Source organism: Pseudophryne corroboree, chromosome 3 (genome assembly GCF_028390025.1).
Source record: "Pseudophryne corroboree isolate aPseCor3 chromosome 3, aPseCor3.hap2, whole genome shotgun sequence".
NCBI lineage: Eukaryota > Metazoa > Chordata > Amphibia > Anura > Myobatrachidae > Pseudophryne > Pseudophryne corroboree.
In genome coordinates, this window is record NC_086446.1 from 168,003,131 (window position 1) to 168,025,673 (window position 22,543).

The following is a 22,543-nucleotide window of genomic DNA, read 5'->3' on the forward strand; positions in this document are numbered from 1 at the left end:
AGTAAAAGATGGTAGGATAGCTCCAAAAATCCCACAGTACCCTCTGAAGCCAGAGGTGGAGTTAGGAGTTTATCCCGTAATAGAGCGCTTTCTACAACAGGGCATTCTGGTAAGAACGTCCAGCACTGCCAATAGTCCCATCTTCCCTGTTAAAAAGAGTGGGGGGAGGGGTTACCGGCTAGTGCAGGATCTAAGGGGGATTAACAAAATAGTTGAGTCAGTTCCCCGTAGTGCCAAATCCAGCTGTCATCCTAATGCAAATCCCTCCCACTGCGAAATTTTTCACTGTTATTGACCTCTGCTCCGCTTTCTTTTCAGTACCTCTGCACCCTGACAGTCAATATTTGTTTGCATTTACATACAGAGGAGTCCAATACACATGGACTCGATTACCACAAGGATTCATAGATAGCCCAAGTATATTTTCCCAGGCTTTGCATGATTGTTTACAGTCTTTCCAACCAGTGAGTGGATCAGTATTAATACAGTACGTGGATGATCTACTACTGTGTTCTGATTCATTGGAAGCATCCCTGAAGGATACGAAACAGCTCCTGTTTCATCTTTCAGACACAGGACACAAGGTTTCCAAAGACAAGTTGCAATTATGCCAAACTAAGGTAAAATATTTGGGACACTGTCTAACACAAGGACTGAGACACCTGACCGCTGATAGAATTCAAGCAATTAGAGACATGACTCTGCCACAAACCCAGCAACAGATCAGAACATTTTTAGGAATGTGTGGGTATTGCCGTAACTGGATCCCAGGGTTTTCCATTCTAGCGTTACCCTTGCAGGAAATGGTCTCCTCAAACAAACCTGATCGGATTTCGCATACAGACGAGTCTGAGACAGCATTTGAGAGACTTAAACAGTGCCTAACGCAGGCACCAGCATTGGGTATGCCAGACTATGGGAAACCCTTTGAACTATACGGAACAGAAAGTGCTGGTTGCGCGGCAGGCGTACTAACCCAAAAGCACGGTGATGCCAGCAGGCCAGTAGCATATTACAGCGCTCAGCTAGACACTGTAGCGCGATCCCTCCCCACATGCTTGCGAAGCGTTGCTGCGATAGCATTGCTAGTAACGAAAAGCGAAGACGTCGTGCTAGGTCACAACCTCACAATTCATACACCACATGCAGTGTCAGCCTTGTTAAATTCTGCCCAAACCAGACACGTCTCATCAGCGCGGTTTACAAGATGGGAATTGGCACTAATGGCCCCAGTAAACATCACCATAAGGAGATGCAGTGCATTAAATCCTGCAACATATCTCCCAGGTGTGCCTGGACAGGCACAAAGGGTGGAGGATGAGAGTGGTGGGGAAGGAGGATTTAATACAAAGGAAGACACACATGATTGTATGGAATATTTGACCCAAAATTTTACCGCAAGGCCTGACATCAGTGACAACCCACTGGAAGATGTAGAACTTACGTTCTACACGGACGGTAGTTGTCATAGACAGTCAGACTCGGGATACTTGTGTACTGGATACGCAGTCGTAGATGACCAAGGCACCATAGAAGCGGAACCGCTAGGCCCACCTCACTCAGCCCAGGTTGCTGAACTGGTCGCCCTAACCAGAGCATGTGAATTGGCTAAGGGCAAATCAGCCAATATCTACACCGATTCTAGATACGCATTCGGGGTAGTCCATGATTTCGGAGCCCTATGGCGCCTCAGAAATTTCATGACGGCAGCTGGTACACCGGTAGCGCATGCAGCTCACATAAAAAGGCTTCTAACAGCGATACAGGAACCCGACAGAGTGGCTGTTATCAAATGTAAAGCACACACATATAGCCAAGACCCAGTATCACTTGGTAACAGCCGAGCAGACGAAGCTGCTAAGTTAGCAGCTGCTACCCCCAGACAGACAGACACCACACAACTGATGGTATTTAATACCATCAACACACAGAAGTTGTGTGAGATGCAAAATTTGTGTTCCATACAGGAAAAGGCAGTCTGGAAGGCAAAAGGATATGGCCAGGAGTCCTCAGGACTCTGGACGGATGGACACGGTAAACCAGTGGCCCCCAGAGCATACCTTCCATGTTTAGCTGAGGCAGCTCACGGGCTGACTCATCTGGGCAAGGAAGGGATGTGCAAGTTGGTAAGAGCATATTGGTGTGCCCCGGGATTTTCATCTCATGCGAGTAAAAGAGCAATGTCATGCCTTACCTGTCTGAGAAAGAACATCGGAAAGGCAATACCTACAGAACCATCTCATATCCCACCTGCCGGCGGCCCTTTCCAGGTAATACAGATTGACTTTATTCAATTACCCCCTTGTCGAAATTTGAAATATGTACTTGTTTGTATAGATGTTTTCTCAAATTGGGTCGAAGCATTTCCAGCGGCCACAAATACCGCTATGTTTACTGCTAAGAAAATTGTGCAGGAATTTGTATGTAGATATGGTATCCCTAGAATTATCGAAAGTGATAGGGGTACCCATTTTACAGGTGATGTCTTTCAAGGAATGTGTAAATTGATGGGAATTGATAGCAAGCTGCACACTCCATACCGTCCACAGGCGAGTGCGAAAGTGGAAAGAGTGAACAGCACTATTAAAAATAAACTGAGTAAAGTGATGGCAGAGACAGGATTGACATGGCCAGAAGCTTTACCCATTGTACTGTACAGCATCAGAACCACTCCCAGGTCCCCTCTTAATCTGTCTCCCTTTGAAATCTTGTTTGGTCGACAACCGCATGTTATGATTAACCCTCAGGATGATTTGAAGTGTAACAATGAAGTGACTGTAAAATACTTGATTAACATGAGTAAACAGTTAAGGAATCAAAATGATAATCTGAAGTTAGTGATTCCTGATTTACCAGATAGTAATTGTCATGACATTGAACCTGGGGATTATGTAATGATACGGAATTTTCTACGCTCAGTTTGCCTTATTGACAGATGGGAAGGACCATACCAGGTCTTATTGACTAGCACTACAGCATTGAAGGTTGCTGAGAGAGAGACTTGGGTTCATTCGTCCCACTGTAAAAAGGTTGCTGATCCAGAGAGGCCCCGTGATAAGGAACAGACGGTAGAGGTTGTATCACTGGAGTGTCTGTTCCAGGAGGATTGAGGCGGCACCTGAGCATTGAAAAATCACAAGACCAAAAGCAGTTGTCGATCCCCTGTTCCCTTTTATTGTTTTTCTCCAACTTCCCATCTCCTCTCCCTCAAATTAGTTTTTCCCCTTCTCATTCTTCTCCGTTTCCTCCTACAAGATGGACTTGCCCCAAGAGACTGTGATCCGGATTTTCCTGTTGACCATGATGTTGACCAGAGCAGTCTGTTCCGGCGAGAGTACCATGGAGGTCGAGAGAGGTTCTGGAATGGGTTCTGATGACAGAGATGGAGGCGTAGTTTTCCAAGAACAACATAATCAACAAGCAAAGGCGAGTATCAGAAAACGATCCGATAGCATTGACCATAGAAGGAATTGTGAAGGATTGTTAGCTGAAGAAAACTGTATCTGTCAGCTCTGTAACAATGTCATTGAGGATGGGTGCATAAAGAAATGCCAATCCAGTTTTAATATCCATATGGACCGGCATCCATTGAGTGACTATCACTCCTTAGTGGGTAGTGTGTTAAATAAAACAGATTGTTGGGTATGCTCTCAAGTACCTCAAGGTCATAGCAAATCAGGGCTAGTACCATTTCCTTTAACGTTAGGGGAGGTACTTGAGTTAAGTGGTGGGAGACCGGTGGACAGGAGGTTTAATATCTCCAGCCCTCCTAGTTTGAAGCTCCACCAATACCATGTGGATAGGTCCCTATTATGTTTTAACATCTCCAATCCCCGAAAGCCGGGAAATTGGGAAGTGTCATGGAGTAATCAAACCATGACCTTTTCGCATAGAGCAGATAGAATGCCTACAGATACAGAGCTTATACGCCACATAGCCAGTAGAGGAAAATCTTTCCGGTATAGGTATACCTTAGGAAATAGGATTACGAGAGTTGGAGAGGTATCACCAGGATACTGTGCACATATCGTACAACCTGATACGTGTACTAAGCAGATGGAAGAATTAGGGTTAGGAGATTTCACATGGAAGGTGTGTAATATGGTTATGTCTTACTCCGTCCCATATGTTCTCCCCGATGATGCATATTTCATATGCGGGAGAAAGGCGTATAAGTGGCTTGCCCCAAACTCTGAAGGATTGTGTTATATTGGAAAAGTACTGCCTGAAGTAATGACTGTATCACATGACAAAATGAAAGACATACACCGTGTTGCCCAAACTCCTTATACTCACACCCATTACGAGCACGTAGTTAAACGGCACCTGATAGAAAGAACAGAGCATCCGGCCTCTGACATGATCCATGAATCCACCGGGATTCAGTTTCTAATCGCGTTAGACATCACTCGCACCGCCAGAGGAGTGTTGAATTATAAATACATATCTGCGCTTGCAAATTTGTTAGATAATATCACTGAAATGTATGATGACACGTTTAGGTATACTGGAAGGGAACTTCAAGCTTATAAAACAGAACTGGTACAGCATAGAATGGTTCTTAATTACCTCACAGCAGTGACAGGCGGATATTGTGTCACACTGGCAACACAATACGGCGTGAAATGTTGCACATATATTACGAATAGCACCGAGGACCCGGTCGAGGTCATAGACCAAAAGATGGACGATATTCTCCAACTGAAGTGGGAATTTCGCAGGAGACACAATCTCACTCTTGCTGCTGTAGGTAATGAGCTGACTGGTTGGGTGTCATGGTTGAACCCGCGAAATTGGTTCTCTGGTTTAGGAGACTGGGCTCAAGGAGTCATAATGGATGTTGGGAAGTTTCTCCTATGTATCTTAGGTGTTGTCATATCAATTGGTTTGATATTTAGATGCGGTCAGGCTTTAATGAAGTGCAATCGTCGTACTAGGGTAATGAGTTTAAGGAGTGAGGAAACTGTAATTCCAATGGACGTGATTTATGACCCAACGGTAGAAACAATGATGTGATGAAAATGCGATTTCTACGGTCCGTTTCTTTCACCTGTTTTTCCGTTTCCTCCAAGGTAAAAAGACCCACTTGGACGAGGAATTTGATGAGCCGATATACAGACAACAGAGGGATTAAAGAAGAAGTTTTGACAACCTGATACACAGATTTTTGATGAACTATGCCATGGATCCCCAGTTTCCCTAGAAATTTTAAAATTACGCTAGCCCAACACTTTTGTAAATCTATGGACATTGACAGCTTTTGCTCGCACCTTATGGGCAAAAGCACAAAAGACTGCATTCAACAGACACCAAACAAGACCTCAATCGACGAATGTACATTTACCTGACATAGAATACCACCGCATTTACCGTAATTATGTCTTTTCTTCATTTCTACAACCCTCAGGTAATGACACACATAGTCGATAGGGAATACAGGCACAGATATCAGCAATCACATATCTCCCCCATTCATGTATCATCAACTAAAATGTGCTCCCCCATTTTGTTACAACCAAAGCCGAAAAGAGCTCGGTAAAGTTTGACAGCCCATCCACAGACCCGTACCACGGGATAAGAAGGAATTCAAATGTATACTTCGCAATACCTCGAAGCTTGATTTAAAACACGTACGGCACGATGATACATGACCCCCAAGCACGGATTCATACACACATGCTTCTGCTATCTCACTAGGTCATACCCTTTTCCTACCTTCTCCTCTCCTCCCCTACCCAACCATGTAAATGTATTAACCCCTGACATATATTTTTCTCTTTTTGAAATGTTTTAGAAGGTGGCAGTTATTGTTGACTGCCAAAGGGTGGACTGTCAAAGTCAGAAAAATATCTCTATGCACACTACCATATTTGCACCTCACACAGGTCCGTGCTGCGCATACGTACGCTCTCCCGTACGTGCGCATACTCACAGTCGCGGGCACCCGCAGGCGCACGGTATGCGTATTTACGGTAGAGTTTATGTGATCGTAGCGTGCGACTCAATCGTTACATATTTTCACTATATAATGTATTTTGTAGATCATGGTCCCTTTGATAGATTCTGAAAGTTTGGTTAATATAGAATGTTCGTGAACAGAGAAATCCCTCTTTGTTTGATACGAAGGGTCAGACAGGAGTAATACAGTGGTGTTTAGTACCCATCGGAAGAGTATTTAATTAGCAATATTCCGGTGTTGGTTTGAAGCGGATTAATCGCTCGTGCGAATAGTTATGGACATAAGAAGTTTATGAACATTTACTGTATTTGCACTTACTTATCCATGCGGCGGGAAACCCAGTTTCCCTCCCACCTGAGCTGTTGGAAATAGTCACGGCCCACCTGTATGAATCAACCTATGACCTTTTGTTATAATGCGAGGAGGAATTCCTGTGTCCAATGAACAATGAGATTGTAGGGACCATTGAATTGCATTGTGTGTGGGGCATAAATAGACAGGCCGATCACATCCAGCTCTCACTCTTCAACGGTTATCATTGCTGAAAATCGGGAGCTGGATGTCCAGAGGCGCATGCGATCGTTTCCTTTGTGCGTAAGTTTTTCTCCGCAACTATATTGATCATCTTGTTATTGTGGGCCAATTTCTCTCTCTCTCTCTCTCTCTTCTCCTCTTTCTCTCTTATTTTCCCTTAAATAGTAATTGTATTATATTTCCTGTGTAGTTATCTGGTTAGGTAGTCTATGTTATATTGTAGTGTATGATTTGTATTTGTATTAATTCTTTTGCAAGTATATCATTCAGAATATATATATATTAGGCGTTGGACCCTAAGCCCAGGTATCTGTGTATTTCTTATAGTGTTAAGTATTCTCAGTGCGTCGGTGACGCTCAAACAGCTTTTAAGTTAATAAGGTTACACTGTGCTGCATTTACACTCTATCATTACACTAAGGTTTTATTGCACAATACACTGTTTATGGTTTAGATTTAAAGGTTTAACATTGTGAGCGTCAGCGCCGCTGGTGATCTCCTCGTGGTCCCGAGCGTCCGCTACGCTATAGCGAATCATTACGTTAGTCGGCAGCCAATAGCGTGCCTGCCTGTGATCTCTTGGCCGTGAGCGAACGTGACGCTTGAGCGTCTCGACTACGGCTAAGCGATTGTTACGCAACGTGCGTACCCTTACGGTACTTCATACGTAGATAGCGTACAGTGTTCTTAGACCTCATAAAGAATATTATATAAGATAAATATTTAGCTTTATCAATTCTAATCATTTTTATAGTCAAAACTCTGGATCAAAAAGTCTATGGCAGGTGAGACAGTGCCTCATCTGCCTACCATTTTCGCACATCTCTGACCACAACTCACCAAATGCCAGCATTTTATACATCTGCAACCAGTGTATAATGCCCACATGAACTCTTAGGGCAGTATTCAATTGATCCGACAAGTCGGAAAAATGTCAGTTTCCGACTTTTATAAGTCGAATCTGGATTCGACCTATTCAAGTCAAGTGGCGTTTTTCTGACAAGCCGGGAATTCCGACTTGTCGGAAAACACGTGGATCGGCGGATTAGCTGCGTATCCACGTATTTTGTCTGATTTGCAGGTATTTTCTACAGGTTTTTGGCTTGTTTTCGACAACGCCAATCCGCCTTTAAAAAAGTCAGATCGGCATTGTCGAAAATGGGATAAACCTGTTGAAGACGCCCGCAAATTGAATAGTGCAGTGTCGGATCCTCTCTGTCGGAGAGGATCTGACACCAATTGAATACACCCATTTGGCTCATATATTGTGTGTAAATCTGGCTCTGGTACTAGCCAGCGCCTCCTCAGCCATTTACCTCATGTCCCTGCAGTCTAGCTGTATTGTCCCCTATACTTGGCCTTTTCAGTGTAACCAAAGCATACAAGCATAGTGTTTATTTGTCGCTGTATTGCAGTGCATAAACTTTGTTCATGCTGCCATTAAATTATTTTATTATCCAGAATTACTTAAATAAATTAACATTATAGTTTAGATTTTTCAATTCAACCAGAATCTGGTAGAATATATATATATATATATATATATATATATATATATATATATATATATATATATATATATATATATATATATACATACACACACACACACACACACACACACACACACACACACACACACACACACACTTAAAAGGTGAAACTAATATATTATATAGACTCATTATATGCAAAGTGAGATATTTCAAGCCTTTATTTGTTATAATTTTGATGATTGTGGCTTACAGCTTAAGAAGACCCTAAATCCAAAATCTCAGAAAATTAGAATATCATATAAAATCAATAAAAAAAGGATTTTAAATATAGAAATGTCGGCCCTCTGAAAAGTATAATCATGCATATGTACTCAGTACTTGGTTTGGGCCCCTTTTGCATGAATTACTGCCTCAATGCGGTGTGGCATGGATTCTATCAGCCTGTGACACTGCTGAGGTGTTATGGAAGACCAGGATGCTTCAATAGCAGCCTTCAGCTCTTCTGCATTGTTCGGTCTCATGTCTCTCATCTTTCTCTTGGTAATGCCCCATAGATTCTCTATGGGGTTTAGGTCAGGTGAATGCAGGGCAGCTTCACAAGGAGTGGACTGAGGCTGGCGTTAGTGCATCAAGAGCCACCAGACACAGACGGATCCTGGACATGGGTCTGTAGTGTTCCTTTTGTCAAGCCGCTCCTGCTCAACAAACAACGTCAGAAAAATCTTACCTGGGCTAAAGACAAAAAGAACCCGTCTATTGCTCAGTGGTCCAAAATCCTCTTTTCTGATGAGAGCAAATTTTGCATCTCATTTGGAAACCAAGGTCCCAGAGTATGGAGGAAGAATGGAGAGGCACACAATCCAAGATGCTTGAAGTCCAGTATGAAGTTTCCACAGTCTGTGTTGATTTGGGGAGCCATGTTATCTGATGGTGTTGGTCACTGTGCTTTATTAAATCCAGAGTCAATGCAGCCATTTACCAGGACACTTTAGAGCACTTCATGCTTCCTTCAGCAGACAAGCTTTATGGAGATGCTGACTTTATTTTCCAGCAGGACTTGACACCTGACCACACTGCCAAAAGTACCAAAACCTGTTTCAATGACTGTGGGATTACTGTGCTGGATTGGCCAGCAAATTCACCTGACCTGAACCCCATAGAGAATCTATAGGGCATTGTCAAGAGAAAGATGAGAGACTTGAGACCGAACAATGCAGAAGAGCTGAAGACCGCCATTAAAGCATCCTGGTCTTCCATAACACTTCTGCAGTGCCTCCCCTGTCATAAATTATTAAAATAATACAAAGAAGATACTTATGACACATATTCTGTGTCATAAGTATCTTCTGTATTTAATTTTAATAATTTTAGCTATTTAAATAAGTTTGGGAGGCACTGATAGCAATGCCTCCCATAGATAATGATAACGGGACAGAGCGGGGGGCAGGGCCAAGCACTGGGCTGTAAAAGCCCATTTAAAAATTACGGGGATTGCGGCACTGAAACAAGTGCCTCGCTGACAGGGACACCAGCCCTATGTCAGCGAGGCACCTGTGATTGGACAGCGGATCCAGTGCTGGATTCGTTGTCCAATCACCCACCAAGTGGCGCTGGAGGCAGAAGTGGCGGCGGGGATGAAGCAGGAGTGAGTTTGGCTCTCCCCTGTCCTTCCTCCTCCGTCGTCCCGTCGCAGCCAGCAGCCGTCTTCCCTCCCGACTCAGGCAGCAGCACTCTGCACTCTACCCTCCCGTCCCAGCCAGCAGCTCTCTCCCCTCCCGTTCGGCCCAGCGGCAGCAGCTGCAGCATAATAGGCAGGTTAGTGTCTGTTTTTTTGTGTGTGTTTTTCTCTCTCTCTCTCTCTCCCCCTCCCACCCTCTCTCTCTCTCTCCCTCTCTTCTTCCCCCCCCCCCCCCCCCCCCCCTTGTATAAAGTATCATTTTAATTTTTGCAGTTTGGACGTCATTGGCGTGGGATGTAGGTAAGTGATCATTTGTACAGGTACCTCTATTGGATTCTACATGGACAAGTGGACATTATCGGCGTGGGATGTAGGTAAGTATGTGTAAGTGTGTTTTAATAAAATTTTACTTTCACGGTGTGTGTGTTGTGTTTTTTTATTTGGATATTTTTTTGCTGTAGAACCACAGTTACCAGTTGGTCCGTTATTTCCCCGCATGCTGGTACTTGAGGTTCTCCAAGTACCAGCAAGTGGGGGAGGCATGCTGGCCCTTGTAGTTCCACAACAATAAACAATATTCTTTTATTACACACTTATGGCTACCAGCCCAGCACCCACCACCCAGGGGTGCTGAGGACAGCCTCGGGATTCACCCCTCACCATTGGGTGCCTGGAGGGGGGGGGGACCACTTGAGTTAAGGGGTCCTCACTCCTCCAGGGAATCCCAGCCAGGGGTGACTAGTTGGGGGGGGGGGGGGGTTATGCCACGGCCACAGGGACCAATATAAAAGTGTCTCCCGGCTGTGGCATTATCTCCCTGGCTAGTGGAGCCCGGTGCTGGTTTTAAAAATATGGGGGACCCCTACATCTTTTGTCACCCGTATTTTTGGAACCAGGATTGGACGCAGAGCCCGGTGCTGGTTGTCTAAATACGGGGAACCCCTGTCCAATTTTTTTCATAGTATTTAAACAACCAGGACCATCTCAAAGAGCCCGAGGCTGGTTATACTGAAGAGGGGGCACCTCACGCATTTTTTTTTTACATTTTTTAACCCATTCAGACACTTTTCCATTAAGTTAATGGAAGTCCTGGACAACAAAATAGCATTCATGTCCTCCTCCCACTCCCTTCCCAGTCCCAAACACTATTTTTTTTTTTTTCTATAAAAATGTACAATATATCACAAGTATGATGAGCAGGCAGGCATCTGACTGAGATGCAAATTAGAGGCGGAGGGCTGGGTCAGTTGATGGTGGCCGAGTTTGTAAGCCATTGGTGGTGGCAGCGGGCATTGGCTCAGGGGCAGTAGCGCCAATTGGCTCGACGGCGGTAGGGGCCATTGGCAGGATTCAGCGGACATTATGGCTGTAGTGCCTCACCAGCTACTGACCTCACCGCACGCCACTGGTGCCACAGGCTGATAGAATTCATGCCACGCCACTTAGAGGCAGTAATTCATGCAAAAGGGGGCCAAACCAAGTACTGAGTACATATGCATGATTATACTTTTCAGAGGGCCGACATTTCTGTATTTAAAATCCTTTTTTTATTGATTTTATGTGATATTCTAATTTTTTGAGATTTTGGATTTGGGGTTATCTTAAATTGTAAGCCACAATCATCAAATTTATAACAATTGAAAGCTTGGAATATTTCACTTTGCATGTAATAATAATTATATAATTTATTAGTTTCACCTTTTAAGTGGAATTGCTGAAATAAATGCACAATATTCTAATTTTCTGAGTTTCACCTGTATACTGTACATACTATATGACTGAAAGAAAAAACAGATCCCCCTCACAGAAAACAACACACAAATCATTGTTTAAACCACAAAGTTTACTAGAATTGAGCATTAAGATGAGGGGCGACACACAGGGTTAGACTGCAGAGAGCTGCTTCTGAATGCATAGTGCATACAGACCAGCAGTATGTATTCAGAAGCTGTGTCTGGGAGTGGCAAAAGCAGTGAGAAAGGAGCCCCACACAAGGACCCCCTGCAGTGATGACCCTGATGGGAGAGCTCTATAATGGGGGCCAGTGCCGTAATTAGACATTTTAGTGCTGTGTGCAAGTAACAGTATCGGCGCCCTTCCCCCCCCCCCCCCCCCCCAAACAGACGTGGCTTCATAGAGAAGTGGCGTGGCCACAAAATATTACCAATTCATATTACACTCCACAGAAGCCTCCATTATTCAAATTACGCTGCACAGTAGCACCACTTATACACATTACTCCAGGTAGAGTCTCTATCACACATTATACCAGGTAGAGTCCCCTTTTACACAGTACGGCAGGTAGAGCCCCTTTTACACAGTACGGCAGGTAGAGCCCCTTTTACACAATACAGCAGGTAGAGTCCCCTTTTACACAGTACGGCAGGTAGAGCCCCTTTTACACAATACAGCAGGTAGAGTCCCCTTTTACACAGTACGGCAAGTAGAGCCCCTTTTACACAGTACGGCAGGTAGAGTCCCCTTTTACACAATACGGCAGGCAAAGCTCCATTTTACACATTAGGCAGCAGAGTCCCCGTTTTTGCACATTAGACAGCAGAGTCCCCCTTTTTACACATTAGACAGCAGAGTCCCCCTTTTATACAAGAAAGTGAGTATGTTACAGCCCTGCGTTAAACATTATGCAACACATTTTGCCCCTCACACTTCTGCCACACATGCCTATGCCTCTTACATATCCAGCCACACATTATGCATTTACACTTTATGCCACACATGCCCTTACACATTCTCTCTCCCCCCCCCCCTTCCTCCATATCCTAGCCAGCAAAGAGCAATCCTTTAGCTCTCCAAAACCTATGCCAAGCAGTGGCTGAGCTCTCTCACCCTGTAGAAGCGTCTCTCCCCCCGCAGCAGCGCCCATGCTAGCGGTAGCAGCCTCCTCCCAGCGGCAGCGGTTCTCTCCTCGTGGCAGTGGATCTTCACCAGCGGCAGTGGCTCTCTCCCTGCAGCAGTGGCTCTCTCCCGGCGGCATTGGCTCTCCCCCGGCGGAAGCAGCTCTTCCCCGGTGGCAGTGGTTTTCCTGGCAGTAGCGGGTCTCTCCCAGTGGCAGCGGATAACCTGGAGGCAGCAGTGGCTTCAGGAGCAGATCACAGAAGTTGGAGTATGATCGCTTCTGCTTCCCCATGGTCTCTCCGTTGCTTTCCTCGCCTGTAGTGCTGAGCAGTGAACAGCCCTTTTCTCCTGGATGCTCTGAAGTCTGGTGGTGACGCGGGCCTGTTATTGCGGGTGCGGATGGTTTTCCGCCCACAGGGCATATGCGCTGTGTGCTGAGCACCATCCGCACACACCTAGTTACGGCACTGCAGGGGACCCGGAGAGTGTCCCGATAGTGCTGGAGAGAGCTGTGGCTGGCACTGCTGTGGGTGAGACCCCTGGTTAAGTGTGTGTAAGTGTCTGTCTGTCTGTCTGTCTGTGTGTGTGTGTGTGATTTGCCAATTTTTTTGGGTGGGGGCCCCACAACATTGTTGCCCCAGGGCCCCCATAACCCTTAATCTGGCCCTGGTTGAGATTCAATTAAGGTTTTTATGAAGAACCTTGTGCTGTTGAACACCATGAATAATACCAAAGTAGTATATTCAGTCTCAGTAACTAATGTCAATCTAAAAATCAATACATCAACAGTTACTAAACCATATCACATGATTAAGCTTTTCCCCTTCCTCAAATTGGTTAAAAAGTTTTCTATCCTAACTTTATCTCTTTTTTTCTTTTGCCAGTTTTTATCATTTATTCTCCATACGATGGTCAGAGGTTTTATCCATTCAGCCTGTGGGGGACTGTACGCTGCTGTGTAAGTATGCACTATTGTGGAATCCTACAATGGAGCACTCATTTCCCTATAAATCATTTCCTGACTGTGGTACCTTAGGGGGGAATTGAATTAGCTGCAGTAAAGGATGGGGGGAAGGGGGGGGGGGGGGGGGGAATTATTCCATGATTCTCAAAGACAGCACTGGTCAGGGATTTTTTGCACCTGCCTGAGACAGGCGTAAAAAAAAAACCTAACAAAATAAAAAAAACAGCCACGTTTTTCGCAGTTACGGATGGAAAAACACATGTGTCTGGGAACTTATAATGCAAACAGGTAATTTTACCTGTTCCCTTTGAATTCACTTGCAGAAGTGTATTCACGCTGGCGATGTAGTCTGCATGCGAGCGCTTGGGATCCCGCCAGTCAGGATGCCGGCGCCGGAATCCTGACACCTGTCAGAATACCAGTGATGGAATCCTGACAGCCAGGATCCCAAATGGAAGTATGCCAGGGCGGGTTACACTGCATGGAGAGGATTAGGGTTAAGCTGCCGGGGGAGGGTTATGTTTAGGCTGCGGGTACAGCAGACAGAGCACCCCTGGATTGATACAGTAGATACAGCACCCCTTTCAGTTACACCAGCCCCATGCCAGTCAGACAACACAGTACTAAGATGGACACGTCCATTCAGTCAGGGCCGGATTAAGGGCCACATGGGCCTGGAGCTGAAAATTTTCAAGGGCCTATACTCAGTGGCGTCGAGAGAGAGAGGGGGGGGGGGAGACGGTACAAATTACCTGGGCCCAGGTCTGATGGCGGGGCCCAGTCCCCCTCCTTACCTAGAAGCAGCAGCAGCAGCTTGTCTTCTCAGCCCAGCATACACTGCTATGTGCTGGGCTGCAGTGTGGCCAGGAAAGTGCTCAAAAAAAGTCTTTATTATTTTCTAAGGGTGCACGACCACGCCTCCTGTGATTAGGCCACGCCCCCTGAAAAGTACCTGTACCCAGCCAGACTCTCTCTACTAGAGATGGACAACTCGGCTCTGAACGGTTCAGCTCACGGAAAAGAGACGGTTCTTTTGAACAGCTCACGGCTCACTTGCTCACAGGCAAGAAGTGGAACAGAGGCGGCGCAGTGAGCAGCGGTTCTTCACTGACTCAGTGAAGAACCGCCGCTCACTGCGTCGGCTCTATTCCACTTCCTGCCTGGAGCGAGTCAGTTCTTCTCATCGCACAGTCTGTTAGTGAAGAACTGCCGCTGACTTTAAACGGCTCACGGCTCATTTAGTACAGACGGCTCAAAAGAGCGGCTCAGTAGCGAGCTACCCATCTGTACTCTCTACTGCCCTGGCTGGCAGGCATGCCACGCTCCTGTGAGTGGGTGCTTCACATATGTGATAGACACGCCCCCAAAGAGGTGTGGCTATGCCCCCAGCATGCTGTGGTCACACTCCCTCCAGGGCCCATGAAGTTTTTGTACCGGGGCCCAGGATTTCTCTTGGCAGCCCTGCCTATACTGAGAGGGTAGGAGCTGTGATGAGTGCTGTGTGAATGTGGTCAGAGCCGTGTGAGTGTGTACACCCTATACACTATGAGCCCCACTGTCTCCCTAAATACATAAACAGAAAAATGTAATCATTTTGTGAGAAAACTACAAAAACTATTTTAATACGTGTGATTTATGATTGGCCAGCTGTGCAGCTGATCATCCTCCTCCGGCCAGGATGATGGGCCTATTTTTATGTGGAGGCCTGGAGCTGTTGCTCCACCTGCCCCATTGTTAATCTGGCCCTGCATTCAGTACACTCTCCACAGTGGGAGTGAAAATGGCGCTGATCACGAGGACCTTTTATAGATTCCAAAACCCGCGAGAATTTGACAGCAGGACAATGATGTTTTGCCTTGATTTAGAATCCGAGTAAGCCGGGACACCCCGAGCCGGACTCGGATCAGGAAGTTCGGGTTGGTCCGGTTCTCGGAGGACAGGACCCACTCATCTCTAGTCTAGATGGTTTAATATAAAATCTTTTCCTCCAAATCATAAACTGAAATTGTTTAAAATAGTCCACACAATCTGAAACATTCTCTGGTTTATCAAACTGCTATTCTCCAATTGTCATATTATTACAATATATCTTCCCCAAACCATTTAACAGTTCTAAAAATGTCAATATATCGCTATCTAGTGTCTAGAACATCAATGATGTATTACATTATTGCTGGTAAAGAATACTACTCTCATGGTGTGGCATACACACAGAAAAACTGATATTTTCAAGGATCCTACCTTCTTTTCTTCTCCACTTCTTTTGACTGTGAATTACAGTACATGTGCCTCCCAAAATTTTTAATTGTTTGTATATCACCTGTTTTTCGAAAGATCAATATTAAGTAGAAGTGAGACATTTTAACAAAAGTTATCAGTGTTTTTTTTTTTATATATTAGGATTAAATAAATAAATGGTTGTTATCAGCTTTCTATCCACTATACATAGTAGTAAGGGCCATCTGCCCTTTTGAACTGTTGGATGTAAATTTACTAAGCTCTGTGGGGGTCATTCCGACCCGTTCGCACGCAGCGGTTTATCGCTGCAGTGTGAACGGGTGTGGAATGTGCATGCGCGGCGGCCGCAGTGCGCGTACGCGGCGTTGCCCGGTGACAGGGGTCGCCGGGTTACGTCGCGGCTAAAGAAGAAAGTGGTCGCAGGACGGACCGCAAAGAAGATTGACATGAGGAGGGCGGATCCGGACCGTTTGAAGCCGTTTTCGGGGAGTGGTAAGTAAAACGCATGCGTGCCCAGGAGAACGGAGGGCGGAGGAGTGACGTCAAAGCCGGGCCCATCATCATTGGATCCATCGCACAGGGTAAGTATCTCCAGTGCTAGTCTTGTTTTGAGTGAAATTTTTTAGCTTAGCAGGGCTGCACAAGCGTTCGCAGCCCCGCTAAGCTAAAATACACTCCCCCATAGGCGTGGACTATTGATCGCAGCAGCAGCAAAAAGTTGCTGGCTGCGATCAACTCGGAATGACCACCTGTGTTTGCTCGATTTGGGCATTTTTTCAATCATGGATATTTACTAAAGATCAGACTGGGAATGTTAGTTCAAATAGAAGTACAAAACATGGGTGGAAATGGACATACAATCAAAGATACCACCAGCCAAACTCGAAATGTAATTTCACTTAAAAAAAACAACTGTGAAACATGGGAATTTACCTAGAATCAACTCAGATCAAATGCACTTTTCTTCATATAGACATCTCCCTCAGCAGCGTGTTCAGAGAAGCGTGCATGGGTTTAAAAATATGAGGGAAAAAAGATGTAGGGGTGGTCCCCCATATTTTTTAAACCAGCACCGGGCTCCACTAGCCAGGGAGGTAATGCCACCGCCAGGGGACATGCTTATATTGGTCCCACGGCCATAACATTAACCCCCCCCCCCCCCCAACTAGTCATCCCTGGCTGGGATTTCCTGGGGGAGTGGGGACCCCCCAGTAAAGGAGTACCCCCCTCTAGACACCAGGGCTGAAGCCCAGGGCTATCCTCTGCACCTCTAGATTGTGGGTGCTGTTAGTTTAGAGTTGTAAAAAAGTACTTGGAGAACCACAAGTACCAGCATGCAGGGCATTAAAGGCCTGCTGGAACCTATAGTCCCCTTGTAAAATAAATATTTAAAAAACACAGAACACGCACACTGTGATAGTATAACTTTAATAAGCATTCTTGCACACTCGCACATACAATCCCTGTACCTATTCAAATCCTCATCTCCAAGTAGCATCCACATAACTTGTAAAAAACCAAACAGTCCAAGTAGGCATCCCAGGGCTTTAAAAAAAATAACAAACGACAAACCCGAACCAATAGGACATGTAATGAGGAAGATCATATGTTAACACATATACATCCTCTACGTGAATGAGTGGGACCCGGGTGACTCAAGTCATTAGGAAAGCCGCCAGCTAATTAGTAAGTGTCTCCGTAGGAGCAGCCCACTGATTGGCTGTGAGCGGCTGTGCTGTCACTCAAACTTTCCCCATAGACTTCAATGGTGGGAAAATGCCATTGAAGTCTATCGTGGGAACCGCTACATTGTATCAAATAATGTTAACCACAAGGTTCACCTCTATTAACCTTGTGGTTAACATCACTAACCACAAGGTAATAGAGGTGAACCTTGTGGTTAACATAATAGGATACATTATTGATAGAAGTCATCCGGGTCCCACTCATTCGTGTAGAGGAAGCTATATGTAAACAAATACACTTCCTCATGTCCGTATTGGTTTGGTTCTTCGGTTTATTTTTTTTTAACCCCTGGATTGCCTACTTGGACTGAAGAGGACGTGATCTACACTAGGTTACATGGATGCTACTGGACAAGAGGACGTGAATGGCTACAGGGAGTGTAGTTAGGGCATGTGTGAGTGTGCAAGGGTGCTTATTAAAGTCATACTATCACAATGTGTGTGTCTTGTTTTTTTTTAATATTTCTTTTACAGTACGACTATGGGTACCAGCGGACCCTTAATGCTTACATGCTAGTAATTGTGGTTCTCCAAGTACCAGCATGCAGGGGAGGCTTGCTGGGACCTGTAATCCCTTCTGTAAAAGACAATATTTTTAACAACTCTAAACTAAACTAATGAACTATTAATTTGGCACCCATAACCCAGGGTGCCTGGGATAGCCCTGGGCTTCAGCCCTGGCCTGGGTGCCTGGAGGGGGACCCCTTCCCTTCAGGAAACCCCAGACAGGGTTTACCAGTTAGGGTGGTTAATATTACAACCGGAGGACCAAAATAAGCATGACCCTTGGCAGTGGCATTATCTCCCTGGCTAGTGGAGGCCAGAGCTGTTTTAAAAAATACAGAGGATCCCTACATCTTTTTTTTGTCCCATATTTTTGAAACCAGGACTGGTCCAAGAGCCCGCTGCTGGTTCTTAAAATACAAGGGGCCCTCACGCAATTTTCCCCCTGTATTTATTTAATCAGGATAAGCTCGAAGAACCCGTGGCTGGTTAAGCTTGTGGGGAAAATGTTCATAGAAAAGCACTGTACAGATCTCACTGATCTGTGCAAGCTTCATGTTTGGGAGTGTTTGGAGTGTTCACATACACCATCGGGAAACCCAATTAATTAAAACACGGAAACATAGTAAATTCCTGTGTTTTAGTTATAAAAAAAAGCACCCATGTCTGTTTGATCTCACCTGTGTTTAATCTTGAGCAAACACAGGCGAGATAAGATTTTTAATAAATTTACCAATGGGAGTGTTTTTGAAGCATCGTTTGCCCCTTATGTGCATAGATTTTCACTGGTATCAAGCGCCATAAAAAAGGTAAACTTGTAAATCTCTAAATGGGGGTACACACGTAGAGATTTCTTCCAGAGATGTGTGCTGAGCTGCAATCTAGCACAGATCGCTCAGCACATATCTCTGGACGCACAGCACACAGTGCGATGTGTGCTGAGAGAATAAAGCAAAACGCTCACTTCACCCAGCGGTGAAGTGAAGTGAGCGATCTGACTAGATCTGGCATGCATGCTGCCGAATCTAGAACTGGCAATAGTGACGCGTGGGGTCGCGCATCGCTGTCGCCGGCAGCCCTACACATGGAGCAATATGTGCTTAATTTCTAAGCAATCTAGTCAGATTGTTTAGAAATTAAGCACATGTCACTCCGTGTGTACCCTCCTTAAGAACAAATGTCTCTAACAGTCAGCGAGAGATGTTGTTCCCCTAAACACATTATTAAACACATGACCTCATCTCCTCCCAGTCCTCGAACCACCGTGGCCTCTTTGCCACTCTCAACTCCCTCATCTGCCCACCCCCACCTCGTCTCTCCTCTTCACTCTCTACCGTTGACTTTGTCACTTACTTCACATCCAACATTTACTCCATACGTTAGGACATCAGATCCCACTAAAGAATCAGCAAACAGCCACCTTTTTTCCCTTACCATCCCTCTTCTTCACTCTTAACAACTCTGACTCCTTTTATCCCATGTATCTGGTGAGCAAGTAATAGCCCTTATCTGTTCCTCACCCCCCTCCACCTCCCCACTTGACCCTATCCCCTCCCGCCTCCTCCGCTACCTCTCTCTCTCTGCCTGCTCCCATCTTGCTCATCTCCTCAATCCCTCCTCATCAGGCACTGTCCCTTCTGCCTTCAAGCATGCACTTGTTTCCCCTATTCTTAAAAAACCTACCCTTGATCCGCACACTATCTCCAACTATCGACCAATCTCTCTCCTCCCTTTTGCCTCCAAACTCCTTGAGCTATTGTCTATAACCACCTGACTGCCTTTCTTTCATCCCACTCACTGCTTGACCCACTCCAGTCTGGCTTCCGTCCTTTCCACTCCACTGAAACTGCCAGCACAAAAGTCTTCAATTACCTACTTTCTGCTAAATCCAAAGGCCACTACTCTTTGTTTTTTTTCTTTACCTCCCTGCTTTTGACACTGTGGACGACCCTCTCCTTCTGCAAATCCTTCACTCCCTTGGTCTGCTCTCTCCTGGCTGTCCTCCTACCTCTCTGACCATTTCTCTGTGTCTTCTCATGGCTCTACCTCCCCCCACTTCTCATAACTGTAGGTGTCCCTCAAAGTTCTGTTCTTGGTCATCTCCTTTTCTCTTTGTATACATCATCTTTAGGTGAACTCATTAGCTCTTTTGACTTACAATATCATCTCTATGCTGATGATACTCAAATCTAACTTTTCTCCCATGACCTCTAACCTGCTCTCCTCACTCGTGTATCCAACTGTCTCTCTGCTATCTCTTCTTGGATGTCCCAGCACTTTCTTAAACTTAACATGTCTAAGACTGAGCTGATCATCTTCCTACCCTCCCACAATTTCATTATCTATTGATGGCACTACTATCTCCTCTAGTCCCCAAGTGCACTGTCTCAGGCTCCGGCAATTCCGTTTTTTGTTTGGTGCGGCGGGAGCCGGCCACGGTGAAAAGTTGGGCTGCTAGGTTTTTTGCAGCCACAATCTTTCTGTGTGTCTTAAACGTATGGTAAAAGATGCTCCAACAACTCTCCGGGTTACAAGAACTGTTACCTCTGAGTAAACTGCCATTTCGGCAGTCGCCAGACTGGATTTACTAGCAAGTCTATACTGACAATCCCAGGCTGTGGCTGGAGAACGGGGAGAAGGTAAGGCGTCTTTTACCACTTAGCTGTTTAAGATGCATATACCGCAGCCTTACTGTTTCCGGGGGGAGGCTACCAGACAGATGCTGACGCGGCTGCCACCTCAAGTGCACCAGCGCTAGGCCTCAGGGATCATAGGTTCCGGGGAATAGTAGAGGCCGCGATCCCTGAGGTTGATGTCAGCAGTGGGGAGTAAGAGTAAGACGCTGCCCTGGTCATCCCTCCCCTCAGTTCATGACAAGTTTCCGCCGAGTCTCCCACCATGAACTGTTACATCTGCTTCTGTCTGAGACGCATAACAATGCTATACCGGTCACAGTCGCAAGTGCGGCTGGGTACACTGGTGCATCTGAGCCTCTCAGCCGTCTCTTACGGAAGCGGGGTTTAAGTCTTCCTGTATCCCGCTCTCCTGAGACAGGTGGTACAGCACTGAGTTCCTACCTACCCTTGGCGATACGAGTAGTTGCTTGATGCAAATGAGCATTCTGAACATTTACTGCTGTATTATTTGATTTGCATCTGAATACGATAAATGTCCGGTATAAGGTAATGCAGTAATGTTCTTCCTACTTACTTATATGTATTGTCTAGTAGAAAAATGTGCTCATCTTGCAAACGTATTTGTTTTTGTAAACGATTGTTAGTACGATTGCTGACTTTTAACTCTGTTTCTGTTAGCTGTAGCTGTTTCTCATTGTCATTCAGATCCTCAATGCTGGTGTAAAGGCAGGGTAGGATCTGATTATACTCCACTTTAAAGTATTAAAGTGAGCACGGTCACGTTTATGCATAAAATTACACTGATTGTTGTGGTAATTATTGTTGCTATGTTCGCAAAAGGCAAAAGTGATGAGGCACCTACATTAACATCATGTTTGTCCTGCAAATCTGGGTGATCTCGTACCAGGATCTGGTACAAGATGACGTGTGCAAATTGCTACAGTTTCCATAAAAACATTCTGAATAGACCGGCTTCAAGTCAGGTACCTGTTCAATCATAGGAAACCCCTAGGAAAGCTTTTGCACAGACTTCTAATTTAGCAAACTGTATGACACCTGCTACGGTACCAGGTATGGGGTTCCCACTTAACCCTTACATGCAACATCCCAGTTGGGTTATGCCACATCAAGTATTTGATTTAGCTCAGTCCCTGGCTGCGTTTCAGCAAAGAACAGCTGATACGCCAAAGGATTGGAAGTCAGATAGACAGGAGGCTTCATCTTCACTGTCTATACATATGTCAGACTCAGAAGACAGTTCATGTGATAAAGCTGAATCTTCCCATTCTGAATCTGCTTCTAGAGAGGAGGAGCACTCCTCGTCAGTGGATATAACTGATTTAATTCAGGCTGTTAAATCCATTCTGTCTATTGAGGAGGCAGCTTAGCCTGTGTTAAAAACAAAGGCACCTGTATTTTAAACATTCAAAAACAGTAAAAACAGAGTTTCAACTGAAGGAAATTATGCAAGAGGATTGGGTTACACCCAATAAGAAGTTTAAGATTCCCAAGAAGTGGGGTTCTTTCTAGGTTCTTTCTATCCTTTTTCCTAATATGGACTGTTTAAAAATGGGAGGTTCCTCCAAAAGTAGATGCACATGTAGTTCGACTTGTGCATAAATCTACATTATCTCTGCCTTCAACATCTTTAAATGATGTGACTGACAGAAAGATTGATGGGTTTCTTAAGACTGTTTTTTCTTTAGCAGGGGCAATGACTAGCCCAGCTATGGCCACAGCCTGGGTGGCTATAGCAGGCTGGGAAGATGCCTTGGAAGATGATCTTTCAACAGCTACAAGGAAACAGTTATCCCATATTGCATATATAAAGCAGACATCTGCTTCTATGGAAGCCCTGGATATTGGTACAGTAGCTTCTCAGGCCTTAGCTTCCTCAGTAGCAGTTCGCAGAGCTATTTGGCTACGTGTGTGG

At 45.3% G+C, this 22,543-nt stretch overlaps 1 protein-coding gene across 1 annotated transcript in view; it reads left to right on the top strand.

The window, feature by feature from the left end:
- SLC43A1 (solute carrier family 43 member 1) overlaps positions 1-22,543 on the top strand; it is a 228,194-nt gene that overhangs the window by 161,804 nt on the left and 43,847 nt on the right. Inside the window, exon 13 of the mRNA XM_063958575.1 lies at positions 13,408-13,481. Within this exon, the coding sequence (XP_063814645.1) occupies positions 13,408-13,481 (74 nt within the window). The remainder of the gene's footprint in view (positions 1-13,407; positions 13,482-22,543) is intronic.